General features: G+C 34.6%; 2 protein-coding genes and 1 pseudogene across 2 annotated transcripts; 2 read left to right on the top strand and 1 right to left on the bottom strand.

The window, feature by feature from the left end:
• Positions 1–1,521: 1,521 nt before the first annotated feature.
• Positions 1,522–2,484, top strand: LOC120595039 (taste receptor type 2 member 42-like). Its single transcript, XM_039853332.1, has one exon. The coding sequence runs from the start codon at positions 1,537–1,539 to the stop codon at positions 2,482–2,484; it is 948 nt and encodes a 315-aa protein (XP_039709266.1). The 5' UTR covers positions 1,522–1,536.
• Positions 2,485–4,015: 1,531 nt separating this feature from the next.
• Positions 4,016–5,181, top strand: LOC120595050 (taste receptor type 2 member 42-like; annotated as a pseudogene).
• A 6,709-nt stretch (positions 5,182–11,890) lies between these two features.
• Positions 11,891–14,274, bottom strand: SMIM10L1 (small integral membrane protein 10 like 1). Its single transcript, XM_039853347.1, has one exon. It carries the CDS (start codon positions 14,047–14,049, stop codon positions 13,843–13,845), a length of 207 nt encoding a protein of 68 aa, XP_039709281.1. The 5' UTR covers positions 14,050–14,274; the 3' UTR covers positions 11,891–13,842.
• Positions 14,275–15,399: the final 1,125 nt, after the last annotated feature.

Genomic DNA, 15,399 nt, shown 5'->3' with positions numbered 1-15,399 from the left:
TTAATCTAGCCAAAAATATTATTCTCCTCTCAAAAATACTACCAAATTTCTTTATTTTCATTCAGCCTTGCTTTATTTAAGAAATTCCTTTCTGTCTTCTTTCTTTCCGTCCTTCTTTCTTTTCTTCTTTCTTCCCTCTTTCCTTCCTTTCCTTTATTCTTTCTTCCTATAAATACTTGTTCTAAATTAAAATATTTTTATTTATACAAAATAATTTACCAATAGTTCATTACACAAAATTGTTCTTGACATATACATTTAAAAAATTAATTAATAGAATTTAATTGAAGAGTGCGAGAAACATTGAAAAGGGCCAAGTTTTTGGACGATTTCATTTTTTTGATGTTGTTTGCTACGCTTGAACACTTAATACTAACAATAGAATTTTGCTGACACATGAAGACACAAAGTCTGAGTTTGCTTCTGACGCATTATTGGATTTTGTCAAAATCACTGTTCCTAGAATGCAGAACAGATATTTCTGTTTACTATTTCCTTATTTGACCTGAAATGATTTTCTACCTGTTTTCTGTCTATTAACACTAACTTGACAGCATTATGTCTCTGGCTGAAACAAATAGAACAAGTGCAAAGGTAAAGAGCAAAACTGGGGAATATGTTTAATTGTGAATATGTTACTCTAACATACCCGAGGATCGTTTAGATTGAAATTAAAGTAAATTATCAGTTAAAATATTTTAACTTTAGAAAAGTAGTTTGGGTTTTGATGTGTTTTTGTATATTGTTTGATCAGTTCAGAATATGACTTGCCAGTTTCCACATGAAATTCTAAGTATCTTCAAAATCCAAGGCAAATATCATCCCCCTTTCTTCCACTGATGGTAATGTTTGTAGTTACCTTTTCTATATTCACATTACATTTTATCTCATTGTTTCTTTCTTTGTTTTCACTATTTTATAGATTTCCTAATGCTTTTTCCTTTTTGTAGTAACCTATACTACATTTAGAAAAAGTCGTGATGCATAGCAGGCACTCACAAAATATGTCCATTGAACAATAACTAAGTTATTTAGATTATCTCTACAACTTTCTTTGAAAAACAACTAAAATATCTGGATCCCAATAGTATAGCATTTCAGGTGAGAAGTAAAGTACAAGTCAGTGAAAAAGAATCTGACTCATATTTGCATGCTAACATATTTGACTTTAACCTTTTGATTGTTACCATGACTGGAAATTTTCAGTCCATGCCAATGATAAATGGAAACACAAACTGTTTGGTTTGGAAATTAGTAGCTCTTTCAAAGACATAAAAAACATTTTCTTGAAAGATGTGAGACTGTATACCTTAGCAGATCTTTCTGGATTAAGACCAGAATTACAATAAAAGCAGAAAGATTTTCTTAAGCATATATAAGACTATATCCAAGAGCAAGAGGTTCTGCGTAAGACTGAAATTGGAAAAAAGCAATGAAGATAAGTATTGGAAATGGATGCTATTCTGCAACAGTTTGATCATAAATTTATCATTGAGATGTAGTATTAGAAATTTGGATTTTTTTTTTTCTGTGAAAATGCCCACAGGATTGGATATAATCTTTGTGATACTGTCAATAGCAGAATTCACAATTGGAATTTTGGGAAATGTGGTCATTGGACTGGTAAACTGCTCTGAATGGGTCAAGAACCAAAAGATCTCTTTAGCAAACTTCATCCTTACCTGCTTGGCCATCTTCAGAATCAGTCAATTGTTGGTATTATTGTTTAAATCCCTTATACTGGGGCTATCTCTACATTTACATTTAACTTATACAATAGCAAAGCTTATGAGTTTGCTTTGGAGAATAACTGATCACTTGACCACTTGGCTTGCTACCTGCCTAAGCATTTTCTACCTCCTTAAGATAGCTTACTTCTCCCACCCCCTTTTCCTATGGCTGAAGTTGAGACTGAATAGAGTGATTCCTGTGACTTTTTTATTTTCTTTGTTCTTCCTGATTGTTGACTTTCTATTGCTAGAAATATTTAATGATTTTTTCTTAAACGTCTATATGCTAGATAAAAGCAATCTTACTTTATTTATAGATGAAAGTAAAACTCACTATGTTGAAACCCTGATTCTTCTTAGCTTGACCTGTTTCTTTCCCATTGTTTTGTCCCTGACTTCATTGCTCCTTTTATTTCTGTCCTTGGTAAGACACATCAGAAATTTGCAGCTCAATTCCATGAGCTCAAGGGACTCTAGCACAGAGGCCCATAAAAAGGCCATAAGAATGGTGATGTCTTTCTTTTTCCTCTTCATAGTTCATTTTTTTTCCATACAAGTAACAAATTGGCTATTTCTTATGACGTGGATCAACAAATTTGCAAAGTTTGCCATGTTAGCAGTATATATCTTTCCCTCAGGACATCCATTTATTTTGATTGTGGGAAATAGCCAGCTAAGACAGACAATCTTGAAGGTACTGTGGCATCTTAAAAGTTTCTCAAAAAGAGAAAATCTGTTACAGATTTACAGATAGACTTTCCAGAGTGTTTTCAAAGATAATAATTTACGAGGAAATTTTGAGACTAGATTTTCACTCCTACAGTTTTTTTTTTCCCTTACTGAGTTTCTTCAAGTATTGTTGCGCATAATTAAATTTTTCCCTAGAACAGATTGCTTTTGGTGGTAATTCACACATGGTCAGCCAATATAATTTTAAAAGTAGTTATTTTTGTTTGAAATATTCTTTGAAAGAATATTGCTTACCAATATTCTTTCAAAGATAACCTAAATTATTTAATTTTATATGCAAAAGATGTATATAATTGCAACCTATGTAGGGGGAGAGGCATGTAGTTCTTTAGAAATCAAGATGAATTAGATATCTGACTAGGTAGAAAATCTATAAAATGTTGATGGAAAGTTAACTGAGCAACTATAGTCATAGATGGGAAAAATATGCTCTCATCACATTGCATTGTTGTCCTTAGAGGTCTTGTTGATAAAAAGGGGTGAGATGTTTGAGAATAAGAATAATATTTGTAGTGTCAAATATAATAAATTATCTTTAGAAGTTGGAAACATGCTTATAATGTTAATTTTAATTTGAAATCCCAATCATAAACATTTTGATGTATCTAGGCATTGATTAATTTTCTTATATTCTAGGATAGGCAATGTGCATTTTCAGAGTGGCAGAAATAGATATTTCTATCATATGTAACAGAATTAAAAAATATATAGAATTATTTCTTAATTCAAAATCACACTCATATTTTAACTATAAAAAGATTGTAATTATATGAGAGCAAAACTTAGAACAACATATGTGTAGTGTAAATTTTGGATGTGCATAAGTATATGTAGTGCTGTTTTTACTATAATAATCTAAATTTAGATAATATAGCTAGCCATTGTAAATAAGGTTAAGTAAGGGTGGGCAAGTTTACTATAAACTCTTAAATATGGCCGTTCAAATTATAATATTGTTCATATGCAGTTTAGTCAAATTTTTGTCACTTTCAGTTTTTAATAGTTTATGTAATAATGCTTTTTCACTACTCTGTGAGCTCCTTCATGTTACTTCTCATTATTACACTTATTTTGCCTATAATAGTGTCTAAAATATTATAGATTTTATTAAATGGAATTAATGAATAATGCCTGTATCCTAGAGATTAAAATTAAGAAACTCGAATCCAAATAGTATTGAGCTTCAACTGAAAAGGAAAGTACAAATTGGTGTAAAGAAATCTGTCTCATATTTGCATGTTTGCATACCTGAATATATTCTTCCAGATGTCTTCACAAGGGGAAAATTGCTGCCAGTGCCAATGATGAATGGGCACAGTTACTGTTTAATTTGGAAATCAGTAGCTGATTGAAAGTAATGTTACTGTTCCTCATTAAGATCTGTGAGACGGAATCACCTTGTACATACTTCAGACCCAAGGCTGAAACAAAAGAGGAAAGTCTTTCATGAAGATAAGTGAGATGGGATCTGAGTTTTTTTGAGCATTTTTAATATAGAAGTGAAGAATATCAAACTGGATATTACCTTACAACATGTTGACAGCAAGAAATCAGTGAATCATAGTATTAGCTTTCTGGACTCTTTCTATAGAAATGTCATCTGGAATAGAAAATATTTTTCTGATAGTGGCAAAAGGAGAATTCATAGCTGGCATGTTGGGGAATGGCTTCATTGCACTAGTTAACTGCACTGACTGGGTGAAAAGTCAAAAACTCTCCGTAGACAATGGCATCCTCACCAGCTTGGCTATTTCCAGAATAACTCTTCTTTTGATAGTACTGGTTGATTTACTTCTAACGGCGTTATGGCTACATCTGTATGCCATTGGTGAACGAGCAAAATTTATTAGTATTTCTTGGGTACTGTCCAATCACCTAGCTACCTGGTTTGCCACCTGACTAAGTGTTTTCTACCTCTTGAAAATAGCCAGTGTCGCTCACCCCTGTTTTGCCTGGCCGACGTGGAGAATTAGCAGAATGCTACTTGTGCTTCCACTGGGGTTTTTGTTCCTACTGTTTTTCAACATCGCATTAACAGACACATTAAATGATTTCTGGGTTAACGCCTATAAAATATATGAAAGAAACTCAATGTGGTCTTTAGATGTGAGTAAAATCCTGTATTTTAACACCTTGATTGTTTACGATTTTATCTACTTAGTTCCCTTTCTTCTGTCCCTGACTTCACTGCTCCTTTTATTTCTCTCCTTGAAGAGACACATCAGGAACGCGCAGCTGAACTCCAGCTCTGGTGACTTTAGCACAGAGGACCATAAGAGGGCCATGAAAATGGTGATGTCTTTCCTCCTTCTCTTCAAACTTCATGTTTCTTCCACTCTATTTCCTTATACTGCAGAGAGATCAGGCCAACGCGTTCGCCAAGTTCACATTGAATATTTTTCCTTCAGGTCACTCATTTATCCTAATTTTGGGAAACAGCAAGCTGAGACAAACTGGCTTAGGACTACTGTGGTATCTTAATTGCCACCTGAAAAGGGTGAAACCTTTAGCTTCATAGACTTTTCCAGAATTTTTATATTCCAAGAGAAATAAATCAATGAGAAGACATCGAAGAGCCATTTTAACTTCTGTTTTTCTCACTGGATTCTTTTAAACACTATTGAGCATCACAAACTTTACTTAGAATGGCTTATAAACTAATAATACATGCAAAAATTTTAAAAAAGCAAGCATCATTGACATAACATTTGCTAGTAGCAAGAAAATACTAGAGACAATATGAATATAAAATATATAATGCAATGTGTATTAATTCTATGTATCTTGGCAAATATTTACTACATTTATATGTGAGGAAAAAACATGATTATTTAGAAATAAAAATCCCTTCCAAGCTGGAGTAGGTGAAATATTTGTACGATATTAAGTTAAAAATACATTAAGGAATAAAAATGCTAAAAACACATAATCTCATAAAAACAGACATAACTTTTAAAACAAAGGAGCAGACTACCATTAGAAATCCACACTAGAATAGCCACTACCTTTATGGAATAAGAAAAATCAACAGAATTTATAAAAAAAAATTGAGTAATTATCCCTATGTATATAATAATATGTGTCTACAAGAATCAAAATCAAACCTAGGCACCAAATTTGCGTATGAGGTGTCTGTGCATGTAAGGATTATATAAACATTAATGTCCTTTGTCAGAGAAGACAAACATGACTAACTCACCAGGGATAAAAATAGAAAGGAAAGTTTGAATATCACATGTTTATATAAGTTTTAGAAATGTTTGTGTGTATATATAGTGCTCATTTCACTTTCATAATAAAATAATTGAAATGAAAACAAAGTAACTGAAAATGTATATGATCTTAAGGCCAGTAGGTAGTAAAATTGTGCTTGCTAATGACATTACAATAATAGTTTACAATATGGTAGTTTTAGAGATTGTAATTTTAAACATATTAAAAAAACTATCAATAATGAAGAAGCCTTTGCTAGGGTTTATAATTGCCATAATTTTTCAGTGGTAGAAGCAAACAAAAACAAACTAGAAAATAAATTGTGGTTATTTGTGGGTTATAAGTTAATTCTGATGGAGCAGGAGGCCAAATCTGATGCTGGAAAGAATATAAAAACCACAAGGGCTTTTGTAGTGACAAAGTGTATTGTCACTATAGAGAACTGTGCTATGGGGTGCTCTGACATATCCATGATGATGATGATGACGGTATGTGTATATCCAGACCTATGTAAAGATTTAGATTTTTAAACTTCATTCATTATGTTGGACACCATATAAGAAATTTCCTGGGTGGAGGCAGAAGAATTGGATGAAAGTGATCAAAATGTATAAACTTGCAGTCATAAGATAAATAAGTACTGGAGATGTACTGTACGACATGATTAGTAAAAATAACACTGCTGTATATTTTAAAGTTGTGAGGAAAGTAGATCCTAAAAGTTCTTATCACAAGGAAAAAGATATTTATTTTTTGTATCTCTATGAAGTGATGGGTGTTTATTATACTGTAGTGATCATTTCACAATACATGTAAGTTGTCATTGTGCTGTACACCATAAACTTACGCAGTGCTGTATGTCTACTATATCTTATAAAACTAAAAGAAAAAAATAAAATAAAATTTCCTAATGATTGTACCTGAGATTATCTTGCTTTAGGAAAGGTGAAATTCTAATCATATTGGCTATACTTAGGTTCAAATATTGAGGATACTTTAGCTTAGAATCTATCCCTTTCAGAAAAAAAGATTAAAGATTACTTTATACTTACCAGAAGTAAGGATATTTAGTTTTAGCTTTTAGATTTACATTTTAGTGTTACTAAACTTTTTTTTAATGACCAAGATAAAAAAAAAAATTAAACAACTATGTATGCACAGCCCTTGTTTCTTATGAGTGGGATCTAGCAGTAAATGTCTCATTAGGAGTAAGTCCTCATTTGTCATGTACTCATTTTTGTCATGTACTCATTTTGGGGAGATGAAGCTCTAAGAAGCAGAGACCTATTCCTGATAATAGAAGCACAGAAAATGACCATTAAAAGGTGAAGCCTGAATTCTATGTTGGGCAGTGGTTACTGATGTATTCCACTCTCCTTATTAAATGGCATTTTGGGATTATGCTCTGTGCCTCATCTTCCATAACAAGACCCTGTGTTAGAGACTCTAGCCATGATCCAAGAAAAGCTACTACTATCACATCCATAGCTAGTACCATGCAATTTGGAGAGAATGGTCTTATTCTGAGACCAAATTACTGGAAAAATAAAATGATTGTCATTGCTTTTTTGCCAACTACTTCCCTCCAAATTAACTTTTCATAGTTTTGCTGTAATGAGTTTTATTTTTTTCAGTTTGCTCATCTGAGACCAGGAGAGTTTCAAATAACCTATTTCTAATGCCGAAAGAGGCTTATTATGCCTTAGCCCTGCCTTACCCCTAGAACTTAAGCTGAGAAGATATTTCAGTGTTCTAGCTATGTTGTCTTGAACTTTACTGAAAGAAAAGTTCCCAGTGGATATATGCATGGACCAATATGGATTTCAAAGAATGTGACAATATTGAATCTTTGATACTTCAGGCATTTTGTCTGCTGCTAGTGATTAAATCTCATGTCCTCTGAGCCAAGAGCTTCCTTTATTGAAGTACAGAAACCAGGGGAACATCTGCAAAACCCATACTTCTACTGTCTGTTCACCTGTGAAATTGGTTAATGCTGTCTATAGAAGTCTATGCCTTGTGCTGGATTGCCCAGAATAAACCTTCATTTAAAAAATTTATCAGATGGTTGATTTGACAAATTGAGAAAAAAGTTAGACAATATTTTTTTTGGAGGGGGTATTATTTGTTGAAAACGAATCAGAGGTAACAGGCTATTTTCAATTTTAGCAATTTGGGAGACAAGAACGTAGAGCTTTAGAAGACAAAGGCACTATCTTAAGTTGTATATTGGTACTTCAATTCCTTAGCCCATGTTTAAATGAGTAAGTTTTAAAAATAACTTCTTTTCCCTTTCGTAGATCTAACCTGACTTCTGAATTATAAGGTTTCTATTAATTATATACCTTTTTTCAGTTTGAGATGCTTTCAAAGTTTTATTTTTATCAATTAAAAAGCTAAAATAGTGCCTTAAAAAACATCTTTACTTATGCATTAAACATCTTTTTTGTTTCTTTATCTGTTGGACACAAGCTCTATTGCTGTGTCCACGATTTCAGAGTCAAGACATTCCAGGTACAGTATTTCATTAGAGATTTTTGCCTTTTGGTTACACGATGATTTATTTTCCTCATTTTGGTTCATATGAAAAGGTATACACAATCCACCTCATTCAGTATATAAATGACTTCCATTTGTCTTTATTGTTCATTGAGGCACTCCACTACCTTACTGTGAATAAATCAACATGCTTGGTGCTTGAAAGCCATAAGCATGGTCAAGAATTTCTAATGTTTGCTGAAGATCCCTAGTTAGGACAGAAACTGGAAAGGGTTCCCTCAGATGTACTGCAATTAAACTACAAAGAATTCCATAGTTTCTTTTTTCATGTTATAGGCACTCAGGAATGTCCTTTGGCCTTTTAATTGTCTCAAGAGCATTGATGAGATTTATATTCATGGGGATCAGAGGTGAGGCATTGCCTTCAGCTGTAAAAAGATTCATGACATGGCCTGGTGGTAATCCCACTTTGCAATAGGCTATCAAGTGTTGTTAAAATTACAAGAAAGTTCCGACACTCATAGTAACACGTGACCCGATCTAATACAATTGTTGGGAATTCTGATAATTATTGCAGGGGTTCTTTTCTTGATCCATTTGCCTGGAAACTTTTAAGTCTACTGCAGACTACTTTCCAGGTTCAAAGTTTCTGGCGTTAGAATTTTTCTCTCCCTTCCCTTTTGTCCCTATATTGCTAAAAGTTCCATTCCCAGCCCTTTATGTCTCCACGTGTAAGTCCCATCAAATGTATCTTTTTTTCCTGACTCTATCAAATGCTATTGATGCTCCACCAGGAAAAGCCTTCATTAAACTAGGACTGCAAGATTTTGTGACATTAAATTTAGTTAGGCCTCCTTGGGACAGTGATGGACATAGCTTGAAAATTCATGATTACCTTATCTGTACTCCTTTCCATCCTCGGGGAAATGTCCTTTCCTTTTCTCCTCTTATGCCCTTCCTTCCACTTCCCCACCACCAAGCCAAATGACTAGGCAGCAGTTAAGTATAAAACAGTTGAATTTACTTATCAAATCATACTGAATATTTATAGTCTAATACATAAAGCCCTCGATAAAATATTTTTTTAAAATGAGACAAAGAAGGACCCACTATTTCTACTTTTGGGTATTTACCTGAAGAAACCCAGAACACTACTTTAAAGGGACATGTGAATCCCTAGGTTCATTGTAGCATTATTTACAGTAGCCAAAACATGGAGGCATCCTGGGTGCCCATCAATGGATGAATGGATAAAGAAGAGGTGGTATATTTATACAATGGAATATTACTCAGCCATAAAAAATCATGAAATCTTGACATCTGCAACATGGATGGACCTAGAGAGTACTGTGCTGAATGGAGTAAGTCAGACAAAGACAAATATCATATGTGGAATCTAGAGAACAGAATAAACAAACAACAGAAAAAAGCTCATAGATACAGAGAACATTTTGATAGTTGCCAGGTTGGAGGGTGGGGATGGGTGAAGGGGAGAGGGCACTAAGAGGTACAAATTGGGAGTCACAAAATACCATGGGGACGTAGAGTATAGCATGGGGAATAAATCAGTAGTATAGCAATAACTATGCATGGTATCAGATGGGTACTGGATTTGTTGGGGTGATCACCAATTACTTCATAAGTTATATAAATGTCTAATCACTGTTGTACACCTGAAACTAATGTAATATTGTATTATAATTGAAAAAATAAAAATTAAAAAAGATATTGCCAATTATTACCCAGGTAATACTTCTGTTTAAGAATTTGAGAAAAGAAACGGGATTATTTAGAATTACATAAACATTTAAAAAAATTCAATTTCCCATCAAATGTATCTTTAGGGATAAATTCGACTTTCGATTGTAGTTTGGCCAGTTACTATGACCTTGGGAAAGTTATTTAACCTCTTTAAATCTGTTTCCTTCTCTGAAAAGTGATGAAAATGTCTTCCTCATAGTGTACACATAAGATTTATGGAGATTATGCATGTAAATAATTTTCATAGTTCCTGGTATTAAAAACACAATAAAATTAAAAAATGATGCTGATAGTGATGGTATGCTCTTTTAGTCAAGTAATCACACTTGCTCTTACCCTCAATTAAAAAATTTCTTGTTCCCCAAACTTTAAGTTAAATGTTGCTATGATCACCATTTCTCTTTTACAGTTAAACTATAAAAATTCACCTTCCCAACATTTTTATCAGTTACAGCTCATACTCAATGTTTTTTCTTCATTGATCAGCATTATGCCCTTTTTGCTTCACACTTGAAGGAATCTCTGGACCAATCAATATTCATGAAATAGCTTAATTTATGGGCAATAAAGTGGATCGCCTTAATAACAGGGGCAAATATATCTTTATTTCTTTTATTGATTAATGACTATTTGTAGAAAAAACAACTAATTTGGCATTCATTCAATACTTATCTGCTTAGCATTAGGCACTGCTCTAGGCTGGGAACAGAGCAACAAGTGAACAAAATTTTTGGCTTCGTGGATGTTACCTGAAAGGATGTCATGATGAATAAAATTACTTGTAAATTAGAATAAGTGGTTAGTCAGGGCAAAAATATTGTTTTCTCTCCTGGGAAACTTCATCGAGTTGTATCATGTGAGATAAAAAAATACACATCTAGGTTTACAAGCAATTGTGAAAAATATTAAAAATGTTAAATCATGGAGCTTTCATGCAGTTCCTACTATGTATTTGCTGATACTACACGATACTACATTTGCTGATATTCAATAGAATACAGTATCTTCCCTCACAGAGCTTCCAGTCTAGTTGCAGGAAATGATAAGTCTGCTAAAGTGCCTTAGTTTCTTCAGTGTAACAAAAGACTGACGTGGAGAAAAGGTTGAAGGCACATGTTCATACAGCCACAAATTTGAAGCATCCCTGTTTATCACCATTCACATTCTTTTATCCTACAAAGGGACATTAGTGCCTCTAGAGAATAGTGATGCCCGCCATTTGTAAGTCTCTTGGCATGACTGAATTATCTCATGGATCAAATTACATTTCTGATAGACTACAATGTTTTAGTTTCTGCCTCTATCACAGCAATATATAATTATTAAGGGAAGATATTATAGAAACCTGTCTTCTCGAATATAAAAAAAAAACACCCTGATAATTAATGCATAATTAGGCAAAAATAAGACAGCCTATGAAAGTGGCATAGGTTGATCTTAACACAACCCTTAGATGGGATAAAAGAAATGAACTTTAATCTGGTCAGTGGAATCTGGGAAAAACTTAATGGAAAAAGTGACATCTAAGCATAGCCTTAAAATACAGGCAGAGTAACCATGGGGGTGGGGAGGAAGTGGGGTAGGAAAGGCAGAAGAAAGTTTAAGTAGAGAGAGGTAGAGGAGGATGCGCTCAACAGTTTGGCTGGAGACCGAGGAATAAAAGGCAGGAAGAACAATTACTCACAAACCAGATTTGATGCTGGAGGGGGCACTTATTTTACAATCCTAGAATATACTTGTTTGTTGGATACAATTAGTGGAAATATAGAACACTGCAAATAGTTTAAATTTTTACCTTGACAAATAATGACCCGTTTTGGCTCAATGTCTTACCTAAAATCTTCTTGGGAGTCTCTTCCCCTCACCCCTAGGGTCAGTACCCTATGTATCTCCTTTAGGCCTGAAACATTCCACTGGAAAAGCAGGAAGCCCATGAGTGAGTTTTAAGTTTTATTTACATGTTAATGAGATATTGTTATAACAAATACTGTATATTATGCATATATCAAACACTAAAGCAGGCTAGTTTTTTAATTCTCAGATTGACCAATTAAGGTGGGTGTTTTACTCTCATTTAATAGTTGAGGAAACAAAGGTTTTGGCAGATTAATGGACTCACCTAAGACCACAAAATTACAGTTTGTATTTTAAGAGAGATCTGCCTGATTTAAGAAGTCAATTCTTTTACTCTGGTGGCTCTTAACCAGAGGTGTACATTTCAACTAAATGAGGAATTTTAAAAATAAAATTTATTTCATTTTTAATCAAAGAAATAAATCAAAGATCTGCCTGATTTAAGAAGTCAATTCTTTTACTCCGGTGGCTCTTAACCAGTGGTGTACATTTCAACTACCTGAGCAATTTTAAAAATAAAATTTATTTCATTTTTAATCAAATGAATAAATATATATATAGTTAAGAAAAATCAAAACAATATTGTTATATTGGTAGTGGAAAACAGCAATCCTCTATCTTTTCTCTACCCATCCCCGATTTTTTCTCAGATAACCACTTAAAACTTTTAGCTTTCTTATTGTTTTTCTGAATTACATGTTCAATACTGTTTTGACTCTTCTATACTAGATCTTGACTGATTCACCATTACACACATCTCTCTCCTCTCAAGCCCCTCAATGTGGTTTACATAATCATTTCTTGTTAAATCCATATTTAGTGTTTACATAATTATGACTGACTTTATATGACTAGTATTATTCACAGTTGAGGTATTCAGTATAGTTCTTGAAATTTTTATTTTTCCTAGGGTTAATTTCAACTTCCTTTGGTTAATTTTTTAAAAATCTACAGACTAATAATTCATCTTCAGACTCTGGAAAACTAAAAAATTTTGACTATATATCTGAACACACCAGGTAGTCTGTTTTTCTAAGATATTTCACCACACTCTGCATATTTAGGCATTTCTTGTTGACTTCCTGTTCTCTACTTTCTTCCCTCTTTAATATAGTTATAGTTATTTTAGCAACTTACGGCTACTCTTTAAATGTCTTTGTGCTTCAACATGAAACTATCTTTCAACTTTGTAAGGACACACGCTATCATTCCATTTATCTTCCCCTCCCCTGCAACGTCCCCACCTGAAATCTGTATTTCAACATATAAAGAGTGATAATATTCTTTGTAACCATAATTGTGTTCTCTTAAAAGAAAGAGACCATAAACAACATTTACATTAATTATTATTTAAATGTTATTCATTAAAAAGCCAAGCTTTCTGCTATAGTTGGATTTCTCTTTAGCTTCAAGGTCGCTACTCACAAGGAACACTAAAATAGAGCCCATTTTCTCACACTCTAACTCTGTTCAAAATCCTGCAGCATTTTACGTTGTTCTGTATTAGGATGCTTTTCCTGTAGCTTTTTTCCCCCAATGAAAATTTCCGATTGTCATTGTTTTCTCTGGTGGAATGTGCCTTCCACATCACATCCTCAAGATCTTCAGTTTCTTATTCAACGTCTTGTTTACAATCCAATTCAATATTCTCGAAATTTATGAACTTATTTTAATTTGGACCATGGGCTTGTTTTACATATTTTTTTTCCTGAAAATTTAGGAGCTCTCCTTTTCTATAATGCATCCTATCAGTCCTGTTTTTGTTGTAAGGGCTCAGCTTCTTAAATATTGTCGTGAGCCTTAATTAAATTCTTCGCTGTTCCCGGCAAACTGCGGATTTTCTCTCACTAGTCACCGTGGGCTTCCCGCGACCGTCCCAGGAGAGCGGCTAAGAGCGGAGAGCGCAGCCACGCAGGGAAGCTCGCGCACTCTCGCGAGACTGCGGAGGTTCTCGTTCGTAGCTCCGCTTGGCCGCCGGGCTGCTTGGAAGCCCACCATTGTGCTGGCCCGGGAAGCCGTCAGCGTGATCACGGCTCTAAATGTGTACCTGCAAGCGGATGTTGAGGATCACGGAGCCCGCGACGTAGAAGTACGGAAAATTCATGCGCAGCTGCCAGGCCAGCTCAAAGAAGGCGAGCAGGGTGCGGGAGAGCCCCTTGCAGAATACCCCGTAGGAGCTGGGGGCCGCAGCCGGGCTCGAAACCCCGAGGGTCCAGGAAGAGGGAGCCGCCGCGATGGCCATGGACTCGGCGTTGCCGCTCGCCCAGCGCTTGGTGTCGAGAGTCGCCGCAGGCCCCGCAGATCCCGCAGACCCCCACCGACGGCCAGGATGGGGAGGGGCGGGAGCACTAAGCGACCTTGGTGCTCACGCCCGCGCCTCTGCTGCAGCCCCTTCCTCCCCAGCGGCGCTCAAGCACTGGCAGCCGCTGGCGCTCCGCCCCTTCCTGTCTGCTGCTCTTAAAGATAGCATTTAGAGTTTAAACACGTGGTAGATGCAGAACGGGTTATTTATATATGTCATGCACGTTATTTCATATAACATACATGGACAGTTATACAGATATTGTAATTTTCATTTTAAAATGAAGAAAAGCTTAAGGGAAAATACAGAAAAGAAGTATGTTAAGAATGAGTAGTATAAAAAAATATTCCTGTTCTCTCATTGGACTTTCTTATAGTCTAAAATCTGTATCCGAAATAGAATCTTTTCTGGATGTCTAGAAATAAATATAAGCATTTATAATTATATAATTTGCAATGTATAATTTCACAATTTTATAATAAATCGGATGCATTTTTTTAATGTGCTGAATGCCACCTGAGGATGTAGACAAACTATTGGACAATTCTTCAAGAATTGTCCATAAGTACTGCTTATCACTTACTGTTGTTTACCGAACTTTGCTTTTAAGTGAGAAAAACTTAAAAAAAGTAAAGATGAATTACAAGTTGGGGAGGGCAGGCCCCAGGTGGGCCAAAGGGTAAAATTTCTATCCCTTGAGATGTTTTGTCTTTTTGTTACTGGAGAACCCAACCATATTTGACTTCTATTCTTTCCTTCAACTTCTTCCTTCTATTCCTTCCTTCTTTCCTACTATTCCTTCCTTCCATTTCTTCCTTCATGCCTTCCTTCAACTTCACAGCTATTCTTTTCTATTCAGCTATCCTTCCTCCTCCTTCTTTCTTTCCTTCCTTTCTTCCTACCTACCTTCTTTCCACCAGAGGTGAACTTCCCATAGTAAGATCTGAAACCTATAAGGTGTAAGTTGTGTTCTAATGCTCTATTCTGTTTTTATATTTCATGTTTCCCCTGAAGAGCATTAATGACATATTTTTGTTAACGTTAGCATTTGAAATTATAAGGAAACATTCCCTTACTTTGACCTAGAGAGTGTTTTTAAAGGTATGTGGATGGATATAGTAATATTACAGAGAAAAGTAAAAAATGGAAGATGTAATCTAAAGATTCAAATCAAGGCCATTCTATCAGAAAATATTTTAAAGATAGTATTTAAAGATAGTATTCTTTCATAAGTTTAACTCATCCTCTCAGAAAACTTTTTTGCCATAGTCTATGTCTAGTGAATTACCC

Source organism: Pteropus medius, unplaced genomic scaffold (assembly GCF_902729225.1).
Source record: "Pteropus medius unplaced genomic scaffold, Ma_sr-lr_union100, whole genome shotgun sequence".
In the NCBI taxonomy this organism is placed as follows: domain Eukaryota; kingdom Metazoa; phylum Chordata; class Mammalia; order Chiroptera; family Pteropodidae; genus Pteropus; species Pteropus medius.
Note: the sequence above shows the minus strand (reverse complement) of the source record. Positions and strands in the feature narration are given on the sequence as shown.